The 22195-nt window shown below is 39.2% G+C and overlaps 1 protein-coding gene across 5 annotated transcripts in view; it reads left to right on the forward strand.

Moving 5' to 3' along the window:
* The window catches only part of apbb2a (amyloid beta (A4) precursor protein-binding, family B, member 2a), a 42515-nt gene that overhangs the window by 10371 nt on the left and 9949 nt on the right, over positions 1 to 22195 (forward strand). For 4 of the 5 annotated variants that reach the window (XM_016669568.1, XM_007548230.2, XM_007548227.2 and 1 more), the window contains 2 exons: positions 51 to 178; positions 20950 to 20955. In XM_016669568.1, the coding sequence (XP_016525054.1) occupies positions 51 to 178; positions 20950 to 20955 (134 nt within the window). The remainder of the gene's footprint in view (positions 1 to 50; positions 179 to 20949; positions 20956 to 22195) is intronic. The other variant, XM_016669569.1, reaches the window with a different exon arrangement.

Below are 22195 nucleotides of genomic sequence, written 5' to 3' on the forward strand. Positions count from 1 at the left end.
AATCAGCTTTGGGCTGCAGGTTGAAAGTGTCCCTGTGTGCATTATTCCAGGGTAAAAGCATGCTGTTGGTGCTTCAAGATCGAATGTTAACTCTGATTGACCCAGATGATCGCAGTTTGCTCCACTCTCAACCAATCAGCAGCATCCGTGTCTGGGGCGTCGGGCGAGATCACGACAGGTAGGATGACATAACAGGTTTTTATTTAATTGGAATCGTTTTCAGGATTCTGTTTGCGTATTTGTGCTCGGTATGGTGTGACACCATGAATTTTATAGAAAAATGGTACGAATAAACGATTTAACCATAATTATCCTCCCTGGACATTGGATTCAGCAGTTTTGCTCGCTTAGAAAAGATACTGTGCCACAGTCAGTTGGTAAAATGGCAGATTTTCAGTGCGATTTGTCAGACTGCAGCTGGAACAACAAGCAGTTGCCTTGCAGTTTAATAACAAAGTCTATATGTTGCAAATAAATAAATTAGTGCATACTTTATGATCAGAAATACTTTTTTGCATATATTGAGCAACCTCTGTGGAACATTTTCCCATTTACAAGCTAAAATCATGTTTCTGCTTTCATGCCCTCATTCAGACAAGGTTATTTATGAACAAAAAAATAATAATTGTCGATACTGGAACAAAATCCATAAGAAAAATAAAGCTAAACTCTACAGTATAGCTTTTGCTGGTAACCCAGATAGCTTTGTGGTTATGTTGGTCCATTAATTCTGCAGCTCTTAATAAATTCCAAGATACCTGCTATGCTTTAAATATCAAGGAGGTGCGAATGGGAACAGACACAAACACACGAGAATCTCCGAACAAACAAAGCTGAAAGTGCATTCTTTAAATTTAATATGTTTGAGTGTGTGTGTGATATTTCTGCTGATGGAAACTGAATCAGGGGTTTTAAAAAGATCACAGGAGAACAGAAATCACCTCATTATTATTCAACCCTTATTTGCACAAACTGCATTTTAAAACACCCATAATTATTCTTATTCGCCAAGCCTTCGGCTCCCCTGTACGAGCCCCGTGGGACTCTCAGTCATTTACAAATGTCCCATGGTTCTAACTTTTTAGTATTGAGTTGACAATGTGCTGAGGCTAGCATCGCTGCAAATGGGAGATGGAGGGTCTTGTTTCTAGGATATTTCTGCATGCAGTACTATGAAAAGTATTTCACAAATAAACAAACAAACAGATTTTGCAAATCTATCATGTTTTTACTGTTTTTGTATCCGACAAATGTTTGCTAAAATTAACACAAAATGAGGATTTTATTCATGGAAGACGTGTGTCCAAATCAACCAGGTCAGTGTGAAAACCCAACTGCTTCCCTTGTTAAATGATGAATGAACTGTAAATAATCACATTCTTTATTTAACATCAACGGACACACCTAAACCTGATTACCACCAGACCTGCACAATCAAGTACTTAAACAAAAGCAGCCTGACAACATATAAGAGGCTACAGGGATGTTTGATCAAACCAAATTTAATGATGGATGACTCGCCTCTTATTGAGGTGACTCATCTAATTTCTAAAGATTTGAGAATTCAACACACCACAGTGAGATCCATTGTCTACAAGGAGCAGTAGCTTACCTTCCCAAGTGTCTAAAAAAAAAGAAGGTTCTGGGTGACATGGAGCAAAGTCTGGACTTAAATCTAATTGAGATTATGTTTTGTAACCTTAAACAGTCCAATAACTGTTTATACAATCGAGGAGGCTTTGTTGACTTTTTTTTTTTCTGTTTAATACATGAAATTAGCATTTGAAAACCCTATGAAGTTACTCAGGCCATAGATGTTAAAATCTACTTATTGATCTGAAAGATGTAAATGTGATGGAACAGCAAAACAGAGGCAATCTGTAAAGAAACAACAGTTTTTCCCAGCACTGCATGTTGTTCTCATCAGAGCAGATGGAAACCACCCTTGTCCTCGTATAGAACTCCATTGAAAATCTTTTAGCTGAAAGTAAAGCCACTTTAAAGATCGCCCACTCAATGGTCTTAGATAAGAGAGAATCTGTCGACGTTGCAGTGTCTGGCCTTGAAGAAATCAGGTGAAGATCGAGTTAAAACGTCATCTGTGTGAAACCCGTACACTCATTTCAATCTGTTTTGTTCATTTTCTCTTTATCTTTAAAGCACTGCTGTGCTCCCCATCTTTCATTTATCCTTCTCCCTCTACTCTCCATTTTCTTATTCTGCCTTTTGAGCACTGTTGCAGCCTCGGCTGCTCATGTGTGAGGGAGATAAAGAGGGAAGAAGAAAGACAGAAAAGTCCCCCCAACCTCTAACATCTCAGAGGACTTAGTAACTTTCAGAAACTCTCTCTCTCAGCGGTAATGGATAAAGCGTGTAGCAGCCGGAGGAGGAGAAGGAGGAGGAGAGGGTCAATCCAACACAGCTCCCTCCTATGCCGTGCTTCCTCACTGCAATCCCTGTCAGCTCTAATAATATTACAATAATGCTCTTTTTATCCTCCCCTTCCCGCCAGGAATTTAAAACCCGCAGTCCCTTTGCTTTGCTCGAGACTTAAAATGCACTACAGGATTTTAGAATAGAATAGAATAGAATAGAATAGAATAGAATAGAATAGAATAGAAGTAACCAGAGGTTTAGATGCATCAGCAGCAAAATCACAACGAATCGAAGCATGTAGTTATACATAAATAAAAATATTAAAACAGAAGGGAGAATGCTATACATACTATATTATAAAGGGAAATTCCCTACATAAAGCTCTCCAGTTGACCAATAGCTCCATGGATGGAGTCAGAGTCATTGTCCGTCTGTGATGCTATTTTAGACAGAGTGCTTCTAAATTATCATGTACATGTTAAAAATCATGTACATGTTAAAAAAATGTTGGCATTTTAGACCCTTCTGTCTAAAATGCTACAGTTGTATTTGTTTTTAAATGGGTTATTGTGGATGATAACAATTGTGCCACAGGTGATTTTGTGAAAACCTATTTTTCCTTAACATATTTCCCCGCTGAGTTAATGTACTTGGATGTACGTTCCAGTGTTATGCTATTCTCATGGAAAGAGACGCTGAATGTGTTTCAAGCCTTCTTCATCATCTTCATCCCCTACCGACAAATTGTTGGTCATCTAGAAACATACGGTACATACTCTTAAAAAAATACATCTGTTGATTTTGATAAATGTCCAATTCCAAAATGGAGACTTTAGTAGTAATTGATAAATGTAATATGCTTGGTTTTCTTTGTTTGTTTGTTTTTGTGAAAAGCTTTGGAAATGTTTTTTGTGTGCTTGTGTTGCAGTACACATGATGTACTAACATGATGATGATCCCATCATCATGTTAGAAAGATGATGGGATGTTTTGTGTCCGGTGCCTGAGTAAAGGTTTCACTTGCTTAGACCTGCCACTAGAGGGCATTGCCATCAAGTTTTGTTCTTCCTGAGAAGCTGACAGTACCTGACAAAAGTATTTATGGTCCAAAAAGTTATTTTTCCACATTTCTTCACCTCAAACCCCAAAACCTTACTGGATTCACCAGGATTGTATGAAATAGAGAATAAACAATGTGACCTGGAGCAGAAATGATGCATGGGTTTCACACTGTTTTTACAAGTAAAAATTTGAAAAGTCTTTGTTTTCTGACCCTTGTGTCAATACATAGCTATCATTTGAGCCTCCACCTGCAAGGCATGTCTCTGCTTTGTACATTTAGAGACAGAAACAGGAGAGGCAGTGGATCAGTGGGAAGAATAGTTGTCTTGAAATCTGAAAGTTGTGGGTTTCATTCCAGCTTCTTCTCCTGAATTGTATTTAAAACTCTTGGGTCGGGCGCAGATCTGCAAGTTGCACACAGGTCTGCATGTTATTGTATGGATGTGTGAATGCATCTGGGTGTATGAGACTCAAGCAAAAGCACTTTAAATAGTAGGCATGACTAGAAAAGCACTTTTAGGATTACTTAGTATTTTACACCATCCATCTTCCCATTAATCTGTCGTCATTTTCTGACCCCAGTAAGCAACGCGACCCCACAGCATGATTCTGCCTCCACCATGGATCAGTGTAGGAACGGTATGTTGCAGGTCATGTACATTGTTATTTTTCAGCCACACACAGATTGGCATAAAGCCTAAAAATGTCATATAATGTGGTTTGAACATAGGTTTAGCTAAGTTGTGTAGCGACAGGCTCAAGTAAATGATTCAGATTTCTGACATCAAGGAGATTTATTAAGGAATACTGATTGCTTTGTCTGTGCATTTAGATAAAAAAACTACAATAGATACATTAATAAAAAATTAATTTAGGATTTTATCAAGCTGCTAATTTTGGGCCTCAACACTTAAAACTGAATTCAACATTTTATGTTGTGTGCTGATATTTCTTGCACATGTTTGGACAGATCAAGACTCATTTGAAGATTTGTGGCAGACCAAACCAAAAATAAATCCTTTTTTGGATTTCCACGAAATCCAAACAAAGAAATTTAGGCTGAAAATATGCAAATGTAATCAACAGATATTGTAGAAACCAAAAAAAAAAAAAAAGTGCTTTAAATCAAGAACAAAGCACGGTCTTCCCTTTTTGCTCTACCCTTCATCTCTCTTGTCATCTTGTCTTCTCCTGTATCCATCCATCTGAAGAATATTCCCAGTGTGGTCCTGAGTGTGTTCCCTCCATTTCTCCTGCATCTCGATTCAATATGAATGAGTCCCACCGCCTCTAGACCAGGGCGGGGCAGTGCCAGGGGGATGAGGAGGAGGAGGGGTTTGCACCTCGATGAAGTCATGAAGCTATATTTGTAGCACTCAGCAAGTCTCACTGGTGCACGCCTGGTTGCATTTGCACGTGTTTGCATATGCACACATGTATGTGTGTGTAGCTGCAAGGGAGTTTGAACTGATGAAGTTATAGGTCTATATTTGGAGCACTCAGTGTGTGTGTGTTTGTGTGTGTGTGTAGGTGTGTGTGTGTGGTATGTCTATGTGTTTTACCCCACTTCACAATCCCATCATTCTGTCTGTAATGCTCTTGTGCTATTTCCACTCTTTGTCTCCAGCGCTCTTGTCAGCATCCCCTCTTTTGCCATTGGCTGTGAAGCGGTGCCTCTTCTCCCATCTGCCTCTCTTTGTTTCTCCCGCTGTTGCACTTTAGCAAGGGAGGCGCATTCTCTCTTCTTTCCTCCTAGTTTCAGTTAAGCTAGAGAGGGAGAGACAGCAAGGATAGAAGAAGAACAGATACTCAAGGCAAACAGAACAGAAAGTGTGCATTGCAGAGAGAGGGGGGGGGGAAGAAGAAGAAGAAGAAGGGAGAGAGAGAGAGGGATTATTCCCTGGTTGCACTGACCTGGACACACCAGGACTTTGCAGGAGACTCTCCGGACCGCAAGAGTCGTGGATCAAGGAGCAGGGAAAGGGGGGAGGAAAGGTGTATCTGAGGGAAGGGGAGGAGAAGTAGCAGGGGGAGGGGAGGAGAACGAAGGAAAGGAACCCCAAAGGACCAAAAAAAAGGGAGGAAAAGGAGGAAAGAAAAAGAGAAGAAGCATAAGGAAGAGATTTACCCTGGGGGAGATACGACAAGGGGGCTGAAGCAGTGTCACAACGCTGGTGGAGCTAACGAGGACAGGAAAGTAGTTGTCGCTATCTGGGCGAGGATGTCCTCCAGTGTGAGTACTCCATGTAGTTCAGTCATCCTTCAATTCTCCTTATCCATCGCTCCTTCTTTCCTCTCTGATGATTCCATCCGCTCTTCCTCATGGATGTCACGGTTTTCAGAAGTGCTTGACATCTTTTTATTTGTTTATTTTTTACTAATTTGCTCCTTAGATGCTCCTGCTGTTGTCTTCTCTATCCCACTCATTCTCTTAGTTCATTCAGCCATCAGGTACAGTGATTTCTGGCTCTCAGCTGCAGCTTTGCAGCCGCTGAGGCAAGACCAAGATACCCAGGGAGTCAGAAATATGGGAGAGAGACCAAGTAAGCAGAGGCAGGATTGGAAAAGACAAGATTAAATAGGCTGGATTTGCTGCGGGGGCTTTTCAAAGTGTTTGTCATGGCTCTTTGGAGCTGTTTGATATTAGACTTGGCTTATTTTTTTTAGTGTGTTGGGGAGTGCTACTATTTTTGGCATTTGCATCTCATTTTGCTGCCTGATAGAGTTTCAGTGAGGATGTGTGAAATTTGTGTGAAAGTGTGCATTTTCCTGCATGCACGGTGTTGCTGTGCTGTTGGACAGGGGACCTCCACCGCGTTTTTTTAATTTATAGGAAAGCTTCTGCATTTTCGAAAGCGAGTCTCTGAAAATGTCTGAGCTGTCTGCAATGTTTCTGTAGTAGATCAATTTCATGTTGTATTCACTTAGCATGTATCCAGATTATCTAGTCTTAGCGCTCCTAGAGGTTGTTGCTTACAGCTCGCCTGTGTAGGTCCAAGACCAGAGTGAACTTCTACCACCTTAGAACAAGTCCTACCTGAAAACCATCATGTGAACACATTTTAACAAACTTCTAACCATCATCGTATTTCTGTTGGGGGTTTATTTACAAAGAGGCTGATGATTATTTACACAGATAACGGAGTCATGCTGACAAAGCATTTACCAACACCACTATAAATTATTTTATTCTTACTTACACATCGAACTGTGTCTCTAATAAGGAACACTGAACATGTTCCGTGTCTGCATTTGGGAATATTTGTGGCACACTACCTGGTCCTGCTTCATTAATAAACAGTTTCTTTGCAATTACCTGCCCATTGTACATCTGACAACAGCTTAAAGATTCATAAAATAGCATTTCCATGATGTCTTTGAGATTGGAGTAACCACCCGACACAAAGATGGCAGCTGAGAGGTTCTTGAAATAGTGTTTGCTGAAATTGATATGAGGGTTTTTTAGTTGTTTTAAGACTTTCAGAGGAGTTGTTAACTTCATCTTCAAGAACTAAAAAAATATGGTAAACGTTATATTTACTGCTAAAAATGTTCATCATAGCATTCTGGTTCAAAGTGCTTGGTCTTCTCTGGTTTAAACCCTATATGTAAACTCAACACTGCCCTAAACCTTTTATGACGATTAACTCGTAACGTCATGGGATGGAAACTAAAATAAATAAAATCATACCATTTTGTTGAAAAAAAAAAAAAAAAAAGAATTGTATACAAGTATAATCTTAGGAGATGCTCATTCTGGCAAATTCTTTGCTGGACGCGCATTCAACTTGGTTGACAGTGCAAAAACATTCCTCCTGGCTCTGATTGGTTGTTTCTGACCGGGAGCGGTGTATTTCTGCAAATAGCAGTAGGACCACTGGGAGCAGCCAGAAGAGCTTTTTTTTTTTTTTTTTTTTTTTTTTTTTTTTTTTCACAAATTATCTGTGATAATTTGTGAAAATGTATATCAGTATGTATAATGTATATCAGTATATCAGTATACCACTGATATACTGATATACCATCAGTATATCAGTGGGATATACTGATGGTTTTAGCAAATTTGTTAAAAATATATTTTTGTAAAAGTTACCTACTGCAGCTTTAACAGAACCGCACTTTATAGGAAAATAATGCAAAGAACAAATAGCTGGTCTGGAGGAATTTACAACACACAACTGCACCTGATACCATTTACATTTAACTCCTATAAAGATGTTAAAAATGTATTAATTCTTTGTTTGCGTTGACTTGATGTTGGCCTGTCTTGCCTTTTAAGCGTTGCCCCTGCCCACTAATGAATCATGTGAGCAAACACATAATACTACACTTCTACAAATACACATTACTTGCACGTTTCATTCATATTCATTAGTGGGCAGCAATGGGACTCTTGCCTATTCCCTTCAGCTCTCACTTATTCCCCACAGCTGCTGACCTTCGGTGGACAGCTGTGGCATATAGAGGAAAAAAGAAGAGAGGAGAGGAGGCAAACACGCCTCCAGTATTATGAATTTTTAAGATCTCAACACATTTCTTGCAATCTCCTCACATTTATGTCTATGGAGTGAGTTTTTGCGAGGGGGTCTGGCTGCTGGCAAATGCTCCACAAGCTTTTATTTGCTGATCTCAAGGCCTTTCTAGCCCTAATTAACATGCAACATGTCCTTCTGATGGTCCCCCAGGGTCAGAGCCTCAACACCTAGACCTATTTGATAGATGTCAGAGTGATTGATGGCCATTGCTCCCCGCTCCTGCTTTGATCTGAGTCGCTCCTTCCCATCAGCTCCTTTCATTTACCCACAATTCATCACTCCAGCTTCCTAGCTGCTTTTATCGAGATAGAAAATGTTCATCAGCGGTCACCAGGTCGGTACAGGTTGTGTCCCCTGCCTCTCTTATCCCTCGCTCAGAGTCAGATGTCATCACATCCTTTCTGAATTTCAAATGCTTACGAAACTCCTTTGTTGTCATGCAGTTTTCCCGTCTCTGCAGCCTTCCTGCTCACTTCCTTACATTAGCATTGTTAGGGGCACACCTGCTGTAATACTTGTCTTCCTGAAAGATTACCCCTCCTGCTCTCCCTACAGATTCCCTCCCTATCCCCGTCCGCCAATAAATCTCTTCCTGATAAAATCCTCTCTGGCTGTGGCACATAGAAATTTGTGAAACTGTTTGCAGATCATTGGTGTCTGAATGCAGGTGGAACAGTAGACAGTCACTGTGTCCCTGTTGCATCCTTTCAAACATTTAGTTACGTAGTACTCTAGTACTGCATTTTCTGGGGAGCTAGTAGAAACCGATCCATTTAGGATATAAATTTGATTTATTTTACAGATTACTAAAAAACATGCAAGTCCATTGCATTTTTAGCAGTAACAAAATGACAGTGCATTTCAACAGTTGAATAATTCACCCAAAAAACTCAAATACACCTAAAGATGCATAGATTATATATATACTTTTTGCTTGGTATCCAGTCAAGAATTTTCTTAAAAATGATATTTACACTGTAAACTTTTGCATCAATGAAAATCTGATATGTGGAAAATCCATCCATCAGTCATTTACAAGACAGATCATAAGTGGCTTTTGTTTTTCCTTTTTTAAATCACAAGATGCATTCGAAATAACAGCGGTTCCCAACTTTTTTATGTGAGAGGAAAAAAACTCCTAAATTGAATGCTATTTGTTATATTTTTAAATTATTCACATATTGTGACTATAAGGGAGCTGTAGACAGCTTTTCTGCTGTGAACAATTGTTAATTATTAACTTTAGAGGGGGAAAGGAGTCAGAGTTGCACAACTCTATGATGTTATACAGAATTTTTCTGTTATGTCAAAAAAGGAACAACAAAAATATCAAGAACAGAGTCGAGATTTTAAACTGCCTTGAAGCATTTTTACACTATCATTAAGCGAGATTGACATGATTAGCATGGTGAATATCACTCCCTGTAAACATCTGTCTATAGAGTTAGCGTACATTTCGCTTAACTGTTTGAAAGCTTTTCAACATTTCTTAATCTGGCACGCTTTGCAAAACACAAAGAGGAAGAAACTTTACTGCTATTTCTTTCTGTTATTTACTGTCCATGTCTGGCTCCAGAGTTTCTTTTCTAGAAGCTTCTTACACATGTTATGCTTCCTAAGATTGAACTTTTTAGACATCTCACTGACCTGATAACAGCCAGTCAAATTCTCATCTCCCTGTCTTTTGTGGTAAACATTTCAGGAATGTTTGCTTTTCCAACAACTTAAAACCGAAAAGAAGACACTGAGCACAAATATCAACAATGATGTTTTTGTGAAATCGCTTTCCCTGTTTAAAATTCAAATGAAGCAGAACTCCCTGTGAATGAATATTTTATCACATGAATAACTTAAGTTAGGAAAGTTTTTTGTACAGTTCAATAGGTCTGTGACCTGTGCAGCTGCTCAGTGGCATCTTTTTGGTGTGAAATTTAGGGAGTTGGTTCTTTTGTTGCTGAGACGAACATCACCAATGAAGGTCAGTTAACCTTGTCTGCCATGCACTGCCCTGATTTTTGTCTGATAATTCACTGGACACTGGCTTACAACACACAAAATGCGTCACTGGCTTGACGGTGAGAAGTAGTGTTTTATATTGCATTTCAAAGTGGGGGCCTGAATGGTGTGTGTTTCTGTTTTACAAATCAGTGATATGTTGGGGGTACGTTGTGTTTTCTGGTGGAGAATGAAGTGTCAGGGGTGTTACTGTTGTTTGCTTGTTCCTCCTCATTAAGTAAAAATTATGAAGCAACTTGGCCCAGTTTGTGCCGTATAAATCAACATTTATTTTAAACGTTTATTGTATGTGTTTCTGCTTTATTTTCAAATAGAATATAAAATAAACGGAGTAGGACTCTTAGTGCAGGCTAATTCTAAAACTTACTTTCATTGTTACAAATATAATGCACATTTTTGGAAAGCTAGCTAAAAAAATATTTTATTGCAACCTTTGCAAAGAAAAAGTTGTAGAGGTTAAAACCTCTACAACTTTTTCTTTATATTATAAGCAGCGTTATTATATTCCCCTCAATTGTGTTCGACAGAGCAACGTTAGGTAGTGCCTAATTATGAACTAGAAAGAAAATGACACAGATTGCAATTTGTACATAAGTAAAGATCCAAAATGTGTTGCTTGCATTTATAATCGTCCTCCTCCTATCAAACATTTTGTGGAAATGCATTTCTTCCTTTGAACTCGGTCAGACTTGAAAGATGGATCTGTGCAAAGAGCAATTTCCAAGACTTGTCACAGTCTCTCAGTCGGTTTCGGTCTGCACAAGCAAAACCACTTTCCATCTCCCGGAGCAACTCTGTCCAGCTTCTCTGTTCCTGTAAAGGAAAGAAAATCCCAACATCATGATCCTGCCACCACTATGTTTCGAAACAGACACTGCTGTGTTTAGGCAGAGTGTATTTTTAAAAATTACACATAACTTTTAACTACTCAGAAGCACATTTGCCATTGAATAAGTTTCATCTCATGGCAGCTTTAGCAAATTAAATATCTGATATATTCTATGAGAAAACTTTCAGTCAGCTGTCTGCTAACCATCCTGGTCATCCTGTTATGTAAATTTTAAAGGAAGATAAGCAAATGCAGACATATTTCTACTCACTGAAAATCTGGGCCAGTGGAATTCATTTGGTTGAGATATTAACATTTAAAACAATATCCCAAAATGCTCTGCAAAGTCTGCAAAACTCTCTGCTGACTGAAAAATGCTCTTGCTTGATACTTCTCTCAATGAGAGAAAACATTTAGAAATTTTCCAGGCATTCTGCCTGTGAACAACACTGCGAGGGATTCAGCGTACCTGGGGACCAGAAAGAGCACGAACACGCCTGCATCTCACATGTGCAGGGAACACGATTTATGGCACACGCAGCTAATTAGGTTACATGCAAACCATGCGATCTAAACCACTCTGTAAGCCAAGCTTGGAAGAACTTGACTCCAGATTTCTGCATGCTTCCATTCTCTGCTGCTGTCACACAGACACACACATCAGTAGGAAACATGAATGGGGGCGTCCATCTGAAATGACATCTCACAGAATCTTTGTGTGAATAGAGAATATTCGAGTTTCTTAACAACGTAAATCACATATTCCAGAGTGGTGTGATGTATAAATGATCAAGAGCAGAGAAAACTGCAGGACATCGTCTTTCTCCTTCTCCCACCTACACAGCGCACCCCTTACCCCTCACCCCCCTGACATCTCTCACTTTAAAACTCCTTTCCCACCCAACCATCCCTGCTATTAAATATGTAATAAAACGCAATGATTGTTGACACATGGCTGCTTCCTCTGCATGCTGCCCCTCCCTTCTTGGTTGCCTTAGTGCCACATTGAATCCCTGGAATTGGGTCACAAAGCTGCATCGATATAAACTGCGTGTGTGTATGTGTGTGTATCCGTGTATGTTTTTTTTTTTTTTCTTCCCCCCACCTTCGATAAAACACTATTTTTTTTTTGTCTTTCCCCCACCAGATTTGTAAATCAAATGATGCAGAGTTATTGAGGATCTGTCACGCTGAGTCAAAGTGGCTGCTGTTGTAAACAACAGCAGCTATTTGCTTAGATCACACAGCCAGAGCAGCGTGCCGTTTAAAATGCCATAAACAGCCGTTTTACTTTTAAGCGTCCATTTCATTTTTGCACTGGTTCCTCTCAGCTCTTGGCAATATCTGCGAATTTGTGTGATTGTGTCGGTCTGCTCGCCTGGAGTGAGAGCAGAGAGAAAGAAAATGTGTGTCACAGGGTAACAGCGGGGGCCTCCTCTGGCCCCCAGGTGCTCAATTTGCCGCTCATCTTGGTGCTGTAAACACGTTTATGGCGTAGAGAGGTAATTACGCACAGACAATATACATTAGAGCTAATGGTTGTGGGTTGTGACTAATTCAGCAGGTCACAGAGGGGTTTGTCGGTCTCAGCTATCACATTATGGACAGTAGGCTGTTGAATGTTGCTTATTAACTGAAAGATTCAGCTTTAACCCCTTGTCACTACGACGTTTTACCATTAAAGGGGTAGTTTGCATTTTAGGAAGTAGGTTATAGTCCAGTACGTATAATGTTGTTTGAACTCGTTTTGCTTTTTCAAATGTATTTGTAGCCTTTGAATTTGCTCTACAACAGCACTAATGTTACAAACAAAATTCAATGTATTTTATTTGGATTTTTATGATTTACTCAATTGTACTTCAGTTGCAATTATAAGTCTTCAAAAGACATTTCGCTGTCAGCTTTGCATATCTAGACCTTGAACATTTTCTTTTTAAATTACCTCCTTCTCAGCCAGATGTTGAAGTGTAGCCAGAGAGTCTCTATTTGATTTGTGTCTGGATTTTAGCTGGATTTTTCTCAAAATGTAATGTCTTTGGCTCTAAACCAAGAGTTTCAAACTATGGCCCTGGAGGGGGACTGCCTTGCAACTTTTATATGCATCACCGGTCCTATACAGCAGAATAAAATAGCTCAATTAGCTCCTCAGCATGTCATCAGATTCTACAGAGTCTTGCTAATTACCTAATAATTTCTTTGGGGTGTTTTCAGCAGAGACACATCTAAACATTTTATGGTACACCAGCCCCAGAAGACTGGAATTTTTTAACACTGCTGTGAATCCATGATCTGTTGTGGCTCTGGTTGTGTCTTTAGGGTTGTTGTAATGTTGGGAGGTGAACCTTTGCTCTAGTCTGATTTTTCTGACCTTAAATTGATTTTCTTATAGGATTAACCCAGCCACTTTCCATGGTGGAGAAAAATACACCCACATTAAGATGTTGTAAACCATACTTTTTACTTTTACGAAAAATTATGGTTATCTCCGACAAGTTATGTTTTGTCTGTCGGTAAAAATGTTCAGTTTGGGTGAGAGGTAAAGTTGCATCACTGGTCTTTATAATGCTGTTTGTTCACTAGTGCTCTTATACAACACCTGGATTTATAAAAGTCCCCTAAATAGTCAGCAGACTAGTTAGGGGACTCCTGAAGGCAACTGGTTGGACTAAATATTGAGAAAAGAGGGCTGATAATGTCCCTGCATTTAAAATACACTCTAAATCTTGTGTTTCAGTTTGACCACAAACATTATTTATATTTAATTTTGATTCAACAGTGTGTCGTTTAACGATTTGTGAAACATTCAGATAATAAAACTCAACTATGTAAATGTGTTGCACTCGTACATCGAGAATACTATCAAATTATTAGTATGGAGTTGTGAATGTCCCGCATGATGAGAGGGAATTTCCTCTGTCCTAGATTATTTATGGAAAACACCCAATGTTTCAGTGTGGCAAGTTCATCACATTCCAGTATTGGATGTGGATTGGATCCATGTTTGGATGTAGGCCAACAAAATCTTAATACTCTCAGTAATAACCACTTTAGCTTCAATCAATAACACACACTCACCTGGTTCTTGTTGCTTTTTCTGTCTACTTTTTCGCTGACTAGAGTACCACAGAGCTTCCTGCTCAGACATTGCAGATCAGCATTTGGCAGCACAGTTAGCATATGTATGTGCATTAGCATAATAACCAAAGCTACCCAGACAAGCTGACAAGTAGCTTGATAATTGAAGTCTGTGTGATGCATTTGTGTGTGCGGCCTTGTATTTGCTGCATTTGTAAGGATCATTTTCCTAACACATGCTGCGCTGTGGGGACCGACAGCTCCTTATGGGGCCCAAAGCCCGGGCACCATAAAAAGTAGTGCTGTTTTTGGCTTATGTGTTAGGACTAAGGAGTTATTAGAGTTTAGGTTAGGTTTAGGGTTAGGTATGTACTGATAATTGTTAGGTTTAGGGTAAGGATCATAGTGAGGATATAGAAATGAATGAAAAATGAGTGGAAGTCGATGCAAAGTCCTTGTGAAGATAGAAAGATATACTGTGTGTGTGCGTGTGTGTGCGAGTGTGTGCGTGTGTGTAAGTGACAGATGGTTTGGAAGAGACATCAGTCTCTTCTGAGTGATTCTGGAAGCTGCAGAGCAGACGGAAGATGTCGGAGCAGGTGGGGAATAAAGGGAATAATTACATGTAACTATTCCCCCCCAGTAAAAACCAAAGCATCCCAGTGCTGTTGCAGTGAAAACAACAAAAATCAATTTGTGTTGTTTTCACTATGATTTGGTTTTTACCACATTATTTCAGCACCAGATATTTAAAGCCATGCCTCTGAAAAAGTTTTACAAATAGTGACACAAAAATCTTTTCTGCTGCCTGTAAAAATAGTTCATCCAAATTATTGAGCACATTTTGGGCTGACATGAAAGACCAGGTAATATGATTTAGAGGCAGAGATGGTTTAAAATTTTCCTGGAGTGAAGCAGAGAGTTATTTCTCCAAGTCTTTCACCTCTCGTCGAAGTTAAGTCTCTAATGACTGAAATTAACATTCTCACATGCTGCATGGACGCATAACGTCTACTCTGGCTAAACCAAAGAAGTCCTGAAGGCTATGACTTGGAATCATTAACAAGTTAATTTGGAAAACAGTAAAACCGCCATTAACCGGGGTAAAGCAAGTGTAAAAACCTCAGAAAACCTACTGCTGCTGACGCTGCTCAAAAGTTTAACGTCATAAGAGTTCATCTTAACTCTAAACCACATCAAATGTTAATTTACATTCAAGCATCAACCTTACAATATTAAATACTGACCATTAGGGCTGGGCAACATGTCTTGAATATAAATTCTTATATTTATTTTTTATATGAAGTCCAATTTCTAATTAATCAGTTTTTTGTTTTTTTGTTTTTTTGTTTTTTACTTTTTTCCTTTAAAAGAAATTACAAATTAAAGAAAATATTTATTTAAAAAAATACTTTTATCACAGCCTTTCCTGCTGGCAACAAAACGGCAACTAAAAAATATGCTTGACAAACAAGATGGTGGTTACTGGATGGGCTGACATCATTTTGAACCATGGAAACCAAATAAACTGCATCAGCGGGGGGAAAAAATGCAGATTTTCTGAAAGTCAAATCTTCAAAAACAGAAAATTTGATTAATCAATAAAATTGATTTAATTCTAACATATATGTTTACTAATTTTCCCAAGCCATTTCTACATTTTAAAAGTCATTTTAATAGCAAAGCAAGTGCCAAAGTGATCAGGGTTTTTTCTTTTTCTTTTTTCTCTTCACCGGATGGCACACAGGATAACATGGTGGTTTCAAGTATTGCTGAGCACTGCTGGTCAGCTGTCTGAAAACAAGCTAAATCCTCACAAAGAAGAAAGCATCTGGTTCTTTGGAAATATTTTCAGATACAAAATATAAACAGTTATGGTGGGTAGTCAAAAACAGCACCACCTATTACTCTTATTACCGATACATTAATTTAGTTGAGAACGCTCAGAGAAATATTCCTCATACAACATTTTGTTTCAGTTTATGTATCAGAATAACAGTTTGAAACATGCTACTCAAAATGTCTGTGTTTATGCTGTGAAATTGTAAATATGCATTATTATTTTCTCTTAAGTGCATCATACCTTGAGAATCCTATTTCTGCTGATTGAATCAGTGCGAATGTTCAAAACCAAATAAATCTGTCTGAATCTACGCCAACTGAAACGACTGAAGCGTTGACGACTCAGTGTTTCAGTAAGCAGTGGCGAGCTTCTCCTTTCGCTGTTCAGTTTTACTACACACAGTGCTGTCAGTGCTATCATGGTGGGTGACTGATGTCAGAGCTGTATGCGCTGACAGCCCTGTGCGACTTTCACAAGCCCGGTTCAACCCGCGTATCTGCAGCCGTGACCTCATTTAATCATCGACTCGTGCACGTCCTCTCTGGGCGAGCCTGCCCCACAGCCTTCAGGATCAAAGAGAGATTGGTAGTAGTGAGTCAAGTCAACCTTTATTGAGCTCTGGAAACATGTGGAGCACAGAGAGGAAAAAAAAAAAAAGACACATGCGTGTAGAGAGTGTTGCTTTAACTCATCCCCCTGCTTTGGTGCTTTCATACCTTTCATCTCAGGCCTCGTGTTTTTCTCTCTCCACCTTCTTCTACACCATCCAGGCCTCAGAGGGTCTCGCATCTCGTTTTCATTTCTCTCTCCTCCACTCCCACCTTTTCATTTTAGCTCTCTGGCCTCCTGCCTTTATCGCTCTCCTGTCTTGAGATTTTATGTTTCGGCTCCCTAGACTTTCCCAACCGAAATCTCCTTTGACATCTATGATGTCTGTGTGTCATTCATTCTGAGGCTGAGGTGTGGCTGAACTGTGTTTCTAAAACCCACACAGTGCCAAATTAAATTCTCTTCCTTTTGGGTACGGATAGATCGGTAACTCATAGATATAAGGATGTGCAATTCCTCGGAGTGATCATTGAAAAGATGGACATGGCTTTATAGGAAGCTTCATCATATCCAAGAATATTTAAAGCAAATCACAATCAATCAAGTCCTCAGGAGAATCACAAAAGTTTTGGCATTTGTCATATGTATATATTGAATGTTATTTACTCATTTTAACTTTTTTTTTCAGTATTCCTAAAGTTTTTCCCATTTGCCACCTATATTATATACCACAAGACTCTTCCTTTTACGTTTATTAAAGAAACAAATCAGCCATCAATCCATTGCCTATATCCACTTATCATTACAGGGCCATGGGGAGAAACTTTTTAGCTTTATATTACATACCTTACTTACAAAATAGCAGGTATTTTTCTTGATTCTGCTGTCAGTAGAGTTCCTCCTAAATGTTCACATATGCTCCTGGCATGCACTGGGCCTTAGTCAGAAGGTCATGTTTTCAGAACCACATCTACTTTTCAACATATTGTTCTAATAATTTAAAGTAACTTTCATAAAATGCCAGAGAAAGTTCTGGAATGAGGAGAGTTCCCTCCCGCTATAGCATTGCTCTAAGCCTTTTATTTTATTTTATTTTATTTTATTTTATTTTATTTTATTTTATTTGCCATACAATATATATGCCCATGAATTAATTCTTCCAACTAAAACAGGATATTTTTCCTTTCCACAATCATTATTTTATCTATGGTGAGCATAACTTTTCCAATTGAAATTGGAGATTTTGAGCCATTCACATTTCATATAACTACAACTACAGTTCTATTTCCAGATATCTTGAAATTAAAATGGGAAATTTATGTAGAGGAGTGTTTCTAAAAAAAACAGCTTGCAATTATTAGTTAACTATAGTAAATACTAAATTTAGTTACCATTAGTTAATTAGTTTATTTCATGTAAAATGTGCATGGGTCCATAGCAGAAAATAAAACACAATTTTTAGACTCCCAGTTTACAAAACTCCAAACTGGGATGAAATTCTGCTCAATAAGGATGTTTAACTAAAAACCTCTATTAAATTCAGCAACAGTTTATTCAACATATTATAGTATTTCAGCAGCAGCAGTAATTTAATATTTCTTTGCTTTAATGTTTTAAAGGTAATTACATCATGTTACACGTTTACCACTTTTGTGTTATTGGTGTGAAACTGGGATTCCGCTTTTTTTCCTCTTGCTTATTGAAATGTTCTGGGGAATAATTATGCAGACAGCACAAACAAGCAATTAAGGGAGGAAAGCAGACCAAGCTTCATGATTCCTTTAAGTGTTCCCAAAGACTGCATACTTGGGGGAAACAGTGAGGAGCATACAAATCATTGCTTGAGGGATTTTTATTATGGGCAAAATTATTCACTATTAGACAGACAGACAGATAGTCTGACAATCCCTTCATTCATTCCCAGAGGGGAAATACACAAACTTCAGGAATATTCATTAACTTAAGATAACTTGTAATAAATATATATCATGCATAGTTAAAAACACAATAGAAAACTTTAAAAGGTATAATGAAATCAACTGTGATTTTAAAATTAGACCCCAAATAGACTGTAGATTGAAATGTCAAGTTTAAAGAGAGTGTTGCAGTGTGTACTCCTGTGGGTTCCTCAATCTGTCTTAATGTTTCCATGATCTTTACCAGGTTCTAGAAAATTATTCAAATCTAATATATCAGATTAGTTGTTTGTTTTTTTTCACCTTTGAGGATACTTTTGACATCATGTACAATTTTACCTTCCTGGGCTTTGAATTTCCACACAGTTACCTTGTAAATGTCAGTACTGTTTCCTGCTGCTGCTCTTCATCATCACCTCACTGTGCTGGATTACTCTGGCTGACTGTAGTGGCATTTTCAATGAGCGATCACAGGCCTGAGGCCACAGAATGATGGCTTAGTAACTTGGACGTAAAAATAAGCCTGACCAGGGTAAGTGAGTGCACTTCTAGCCGAGTGTTGGCAAAATCATACAAAAAGATTTATGTTGAGGTGCGTTTAACGTTGCCTCAGTCTTGCTGCAAAAGTCAAATAAGGTTGAGTTCTGGTTGTTTGAAAGGCAGAGAGCTGCTCTGAATTTGATCTGGTTCTTTTTCTCAGGAACAAGAAATTTCAAACGTATTGGAGAGGGAGAAATGTGGATGTCTTAAGGGAAATGGGGAAATAGGATTTAAAGTATTCAGAGTTGTATTTGATTTAACCAAAAGTACCAGGGAGTGAATAAGACATGGACTCAGAACGTAAAACCGAACGGAGTGTCACAGTCCCTGATTCAAACTTTAATCACAGAGAGAAACTTGTGTGGACGTTTTGAGCTGTAAATGCCGATGTAGCCTCCATAGGTTTTTCTCGTGTGTGTGGATACAGCGGATGCAGGGGACTCCCTGTTGAAGCAGCACTTTTGACACTCTAAAGATTGGATTCTTGCTATAAAGAATGTGCCTGCTGTTTCTGCTTAGTGGATCATCAAAGGCAGGAATGTGTCAGAATTAGGCCTGCTTTCTCTACGCAACATGGGCTTTCTGTTTAGCACTGCAAATCTACGGTGTTTACATCAATTACATCTGCTTATGGTGCAGTAAATTACTTCAGGTGAGTTGCTGCTCTAGTGTCAATTACTAGGGAATGCAGATTGATGTAAATCTCAACAGCAGAGTCCAGAATGTGAAATGAAATGAATGCAGCGTTCACCTCGGGTTGTTTTAATGGCAGTCATGAGGAAAAAGTTGATTAAAGTCCCTTAAAACTGTGACAGTGTGTATCCAGAACAGATTTCAAATTAACTTCCCAAATCTTAACTCCAAAGCGTGTGAGTCAGAAAATTAGTTCTGGTCGCAACGATAATTTCCGGCCATAAAACAACCCAATGATTATGTCACAGCAGTTAGACTTTATAACTTCTGTATCGTCACTCCACACCATGTGGAACTGTGTAACCAGAACTGCCTATGAATTATATATGCCAGCATTTACTTCTGTGTTTACTCACCTTTGAACTGAGCGGGAAGGAGAACGCATCAGAACGAGGATTACAAATTCACTAAGCGCAATTTGTGATTATTTCAAAGCAGCTACGATCTGAAGCTGAAAGAAATTCACTTTGGTGTCTGAGAAACCTTGTAAACATCTACATATTTTTGCGTCTACTTCATTTACAGATAAATATGTAAATAATCCCTAATCCTGTGGAGTTGTGAGGAAAAGTTGGTTTCTCTGAACATAGATGTAAACTATCATGAACGTCCTGGTATAAATCCCCAAATATGGCTTTTTTTTTTTTTTTTTTTTTTTTTTTTCCAATAAAGCTGCACAGATCATATCAATGCATCTGATACATTGATATGATCTGTGCAGCCTTCAATGTATTTGATGTGATCTGATACACTAATATTTGGTTTACATGATGTATTTGCGCACAACAAACACCCATTAACTTTTGTGATATGATTTAAAATTAACAAATAATTTGAACAATATAGGAGTTGAAACCGGGGGTGTGTCTGAAACAAAATGCTTGGATTGTTCCACCATCTAAAACTGATCAGCCCTCCAATCTCAAAGCTCCAATTATATTTCAAGATCCCTTCCAAAATGTAGTTTCTCCTTGCCGGTGCTGTTTTCTGAAAAAGAAAATCCCCAGAAAACCTACATGGTTCCTGGAAAAGGTTTCTGCCGCACCTTTTGCTGTGTTTCCGATAATAGACTATCACAGACTAGAAGACGTGGTGCACTGTGGCGCATTATGCCATTAATATCAATCATCTCGTGTTGGATCTCCTTTCTGTCTGGAGCTTCTCCTGCTCTGAAAAGAAAAAAAAAAGTGTGCAGAGGATTGAGAGACGCAGGGGGAGGATGAAAGCAGAGGGACGATTAGAGACTGAAAGCAGAGTGGATGAAAGAGATGAAGCCAAGTTGAAACAAGCCGATCTTGTGCGCATTTGTGTAGCGGTGTGGTGTGACGGCACATCGCACAGGAAAGGTGTTCTGTGTAATAATACCGATCCACTGAAATAAAAAGTATGTAGAGCTGAGTGATACTGACAGGATGATTTCTGACTCAGGATGTTGCATTAATGTTTCTCTAACCCTTTACCTTCTCTTTCCTTGCCCCAAATCTCCGCCTCTTCCCCACGCTTCCTGGGACACAGAGAAAGGTAACATCTTTCATTGGCTTACTAAAGACGTGATCTACGTATCTCCTCTTACATTCTTTATATGAGTGCTGCCGCCCAGCTGTGGAACCATTGCTTGTCACTTTGGGAGTTAAATCAGTGTCTTTACTTTTGCCCCAAGTTATGTGGACTGCAGCAGCTACCGTAGGCGGTAAATCACCTGCAAGTCACACCGACTGAAGGCTGCCGCCTATTAAGAGTTGCATGCTGTTTCGTTGCTTTGCGATCCCTCAGAAAGGGCGCAGGAGTCATAAAAGAATCATTTGTGGCATCAGAGGCAAGGCTGTTCATACTGCTTTCGACAACGCACCCCTCAAACGTCCCTGAAGGAGGGACGCGTCCTATCGCTTTCCTCCCAGGCCACAGGCGGAGAGCATTATCGACCCAAAGTGTGTGAGCACACAATTAAGCAGCGGAGACAGGCTGGGTAATGGACTCATAAACACAAAGAGCCCGCTGTGATAAATGCCAGCTGTAGATGCCATATTTCTGTTTGTGTCCGTGGTTTCATTGGCGCGCGAGCGGAGATGTTTGTGTGCATCTGGAGACCCACAGCCATCCAGTTGGCCTCCTTTCATGTCCTCACGCCCTCCTGCTTAATTACTCATTGTCATTTCCGTCCGAAGCTGGCAGCACATCCACCTACTTGTCTTTTTTGTTTCTTTGTTTTGTTTTGCAGCTTGTCTCACCTGTTAATGAGAAAGAAATGTGTGTATCTTTCATCTTCTGCCTGTCTGCGTGTGTGTGTGTGTGTGTGTCCTACCTCCCAGGTGTTGCTGTTTTTCATCTGCCACCCACTCTCAGCATAAAGTTTCTTTCTCAGAGGAGTTTCTTCCCTGAAGTCTCATCTCATCACTTTTTTTTATTATTATTATTTCCTAAGCCATGTGGCACTGCTGCGATGCTCCTGGCATGCAGTCTCCTTTGGCTCATTCATACACACCTTTGTACACGCATGCATGTGGGCTTGGATTGTCAGAATGATGGAAACTGTGATTTTTGGTTTAGAAAAACAGACTAAAAATCATGCTTGTCTTAAATCAAGCAAGTTTGACTTCTTCGAAAGCCCCCATGAGACGACACAAACAAAAAAAATATTTCCCCATGAACAACGGTGTCAATTGCAGCAAACCTTAACCAAGAAATGTCTAGAAGAGACGTAAACTCACCATGATGCAAAGTGCAGCAGCTTGTTTTTGTTTTTTTAAAGTCAATGGGTGAA

Source organism: Poecilia formosa, unplaced genomic scaffold (assembly GCF_000485575.1).
Source record: "Poecilia formosa unplaced genomic scaffold, Poecilia_formosa-5.1.2 Scaffold26, whole genome shotgun sequence".
NCBI classification, from domain to species: Eukaryota; Metazoa; Chordata; class Actinopteri; order Cyprinodontiformes; family Poeciliidae; genus Poecilia; species Poecilia formosa.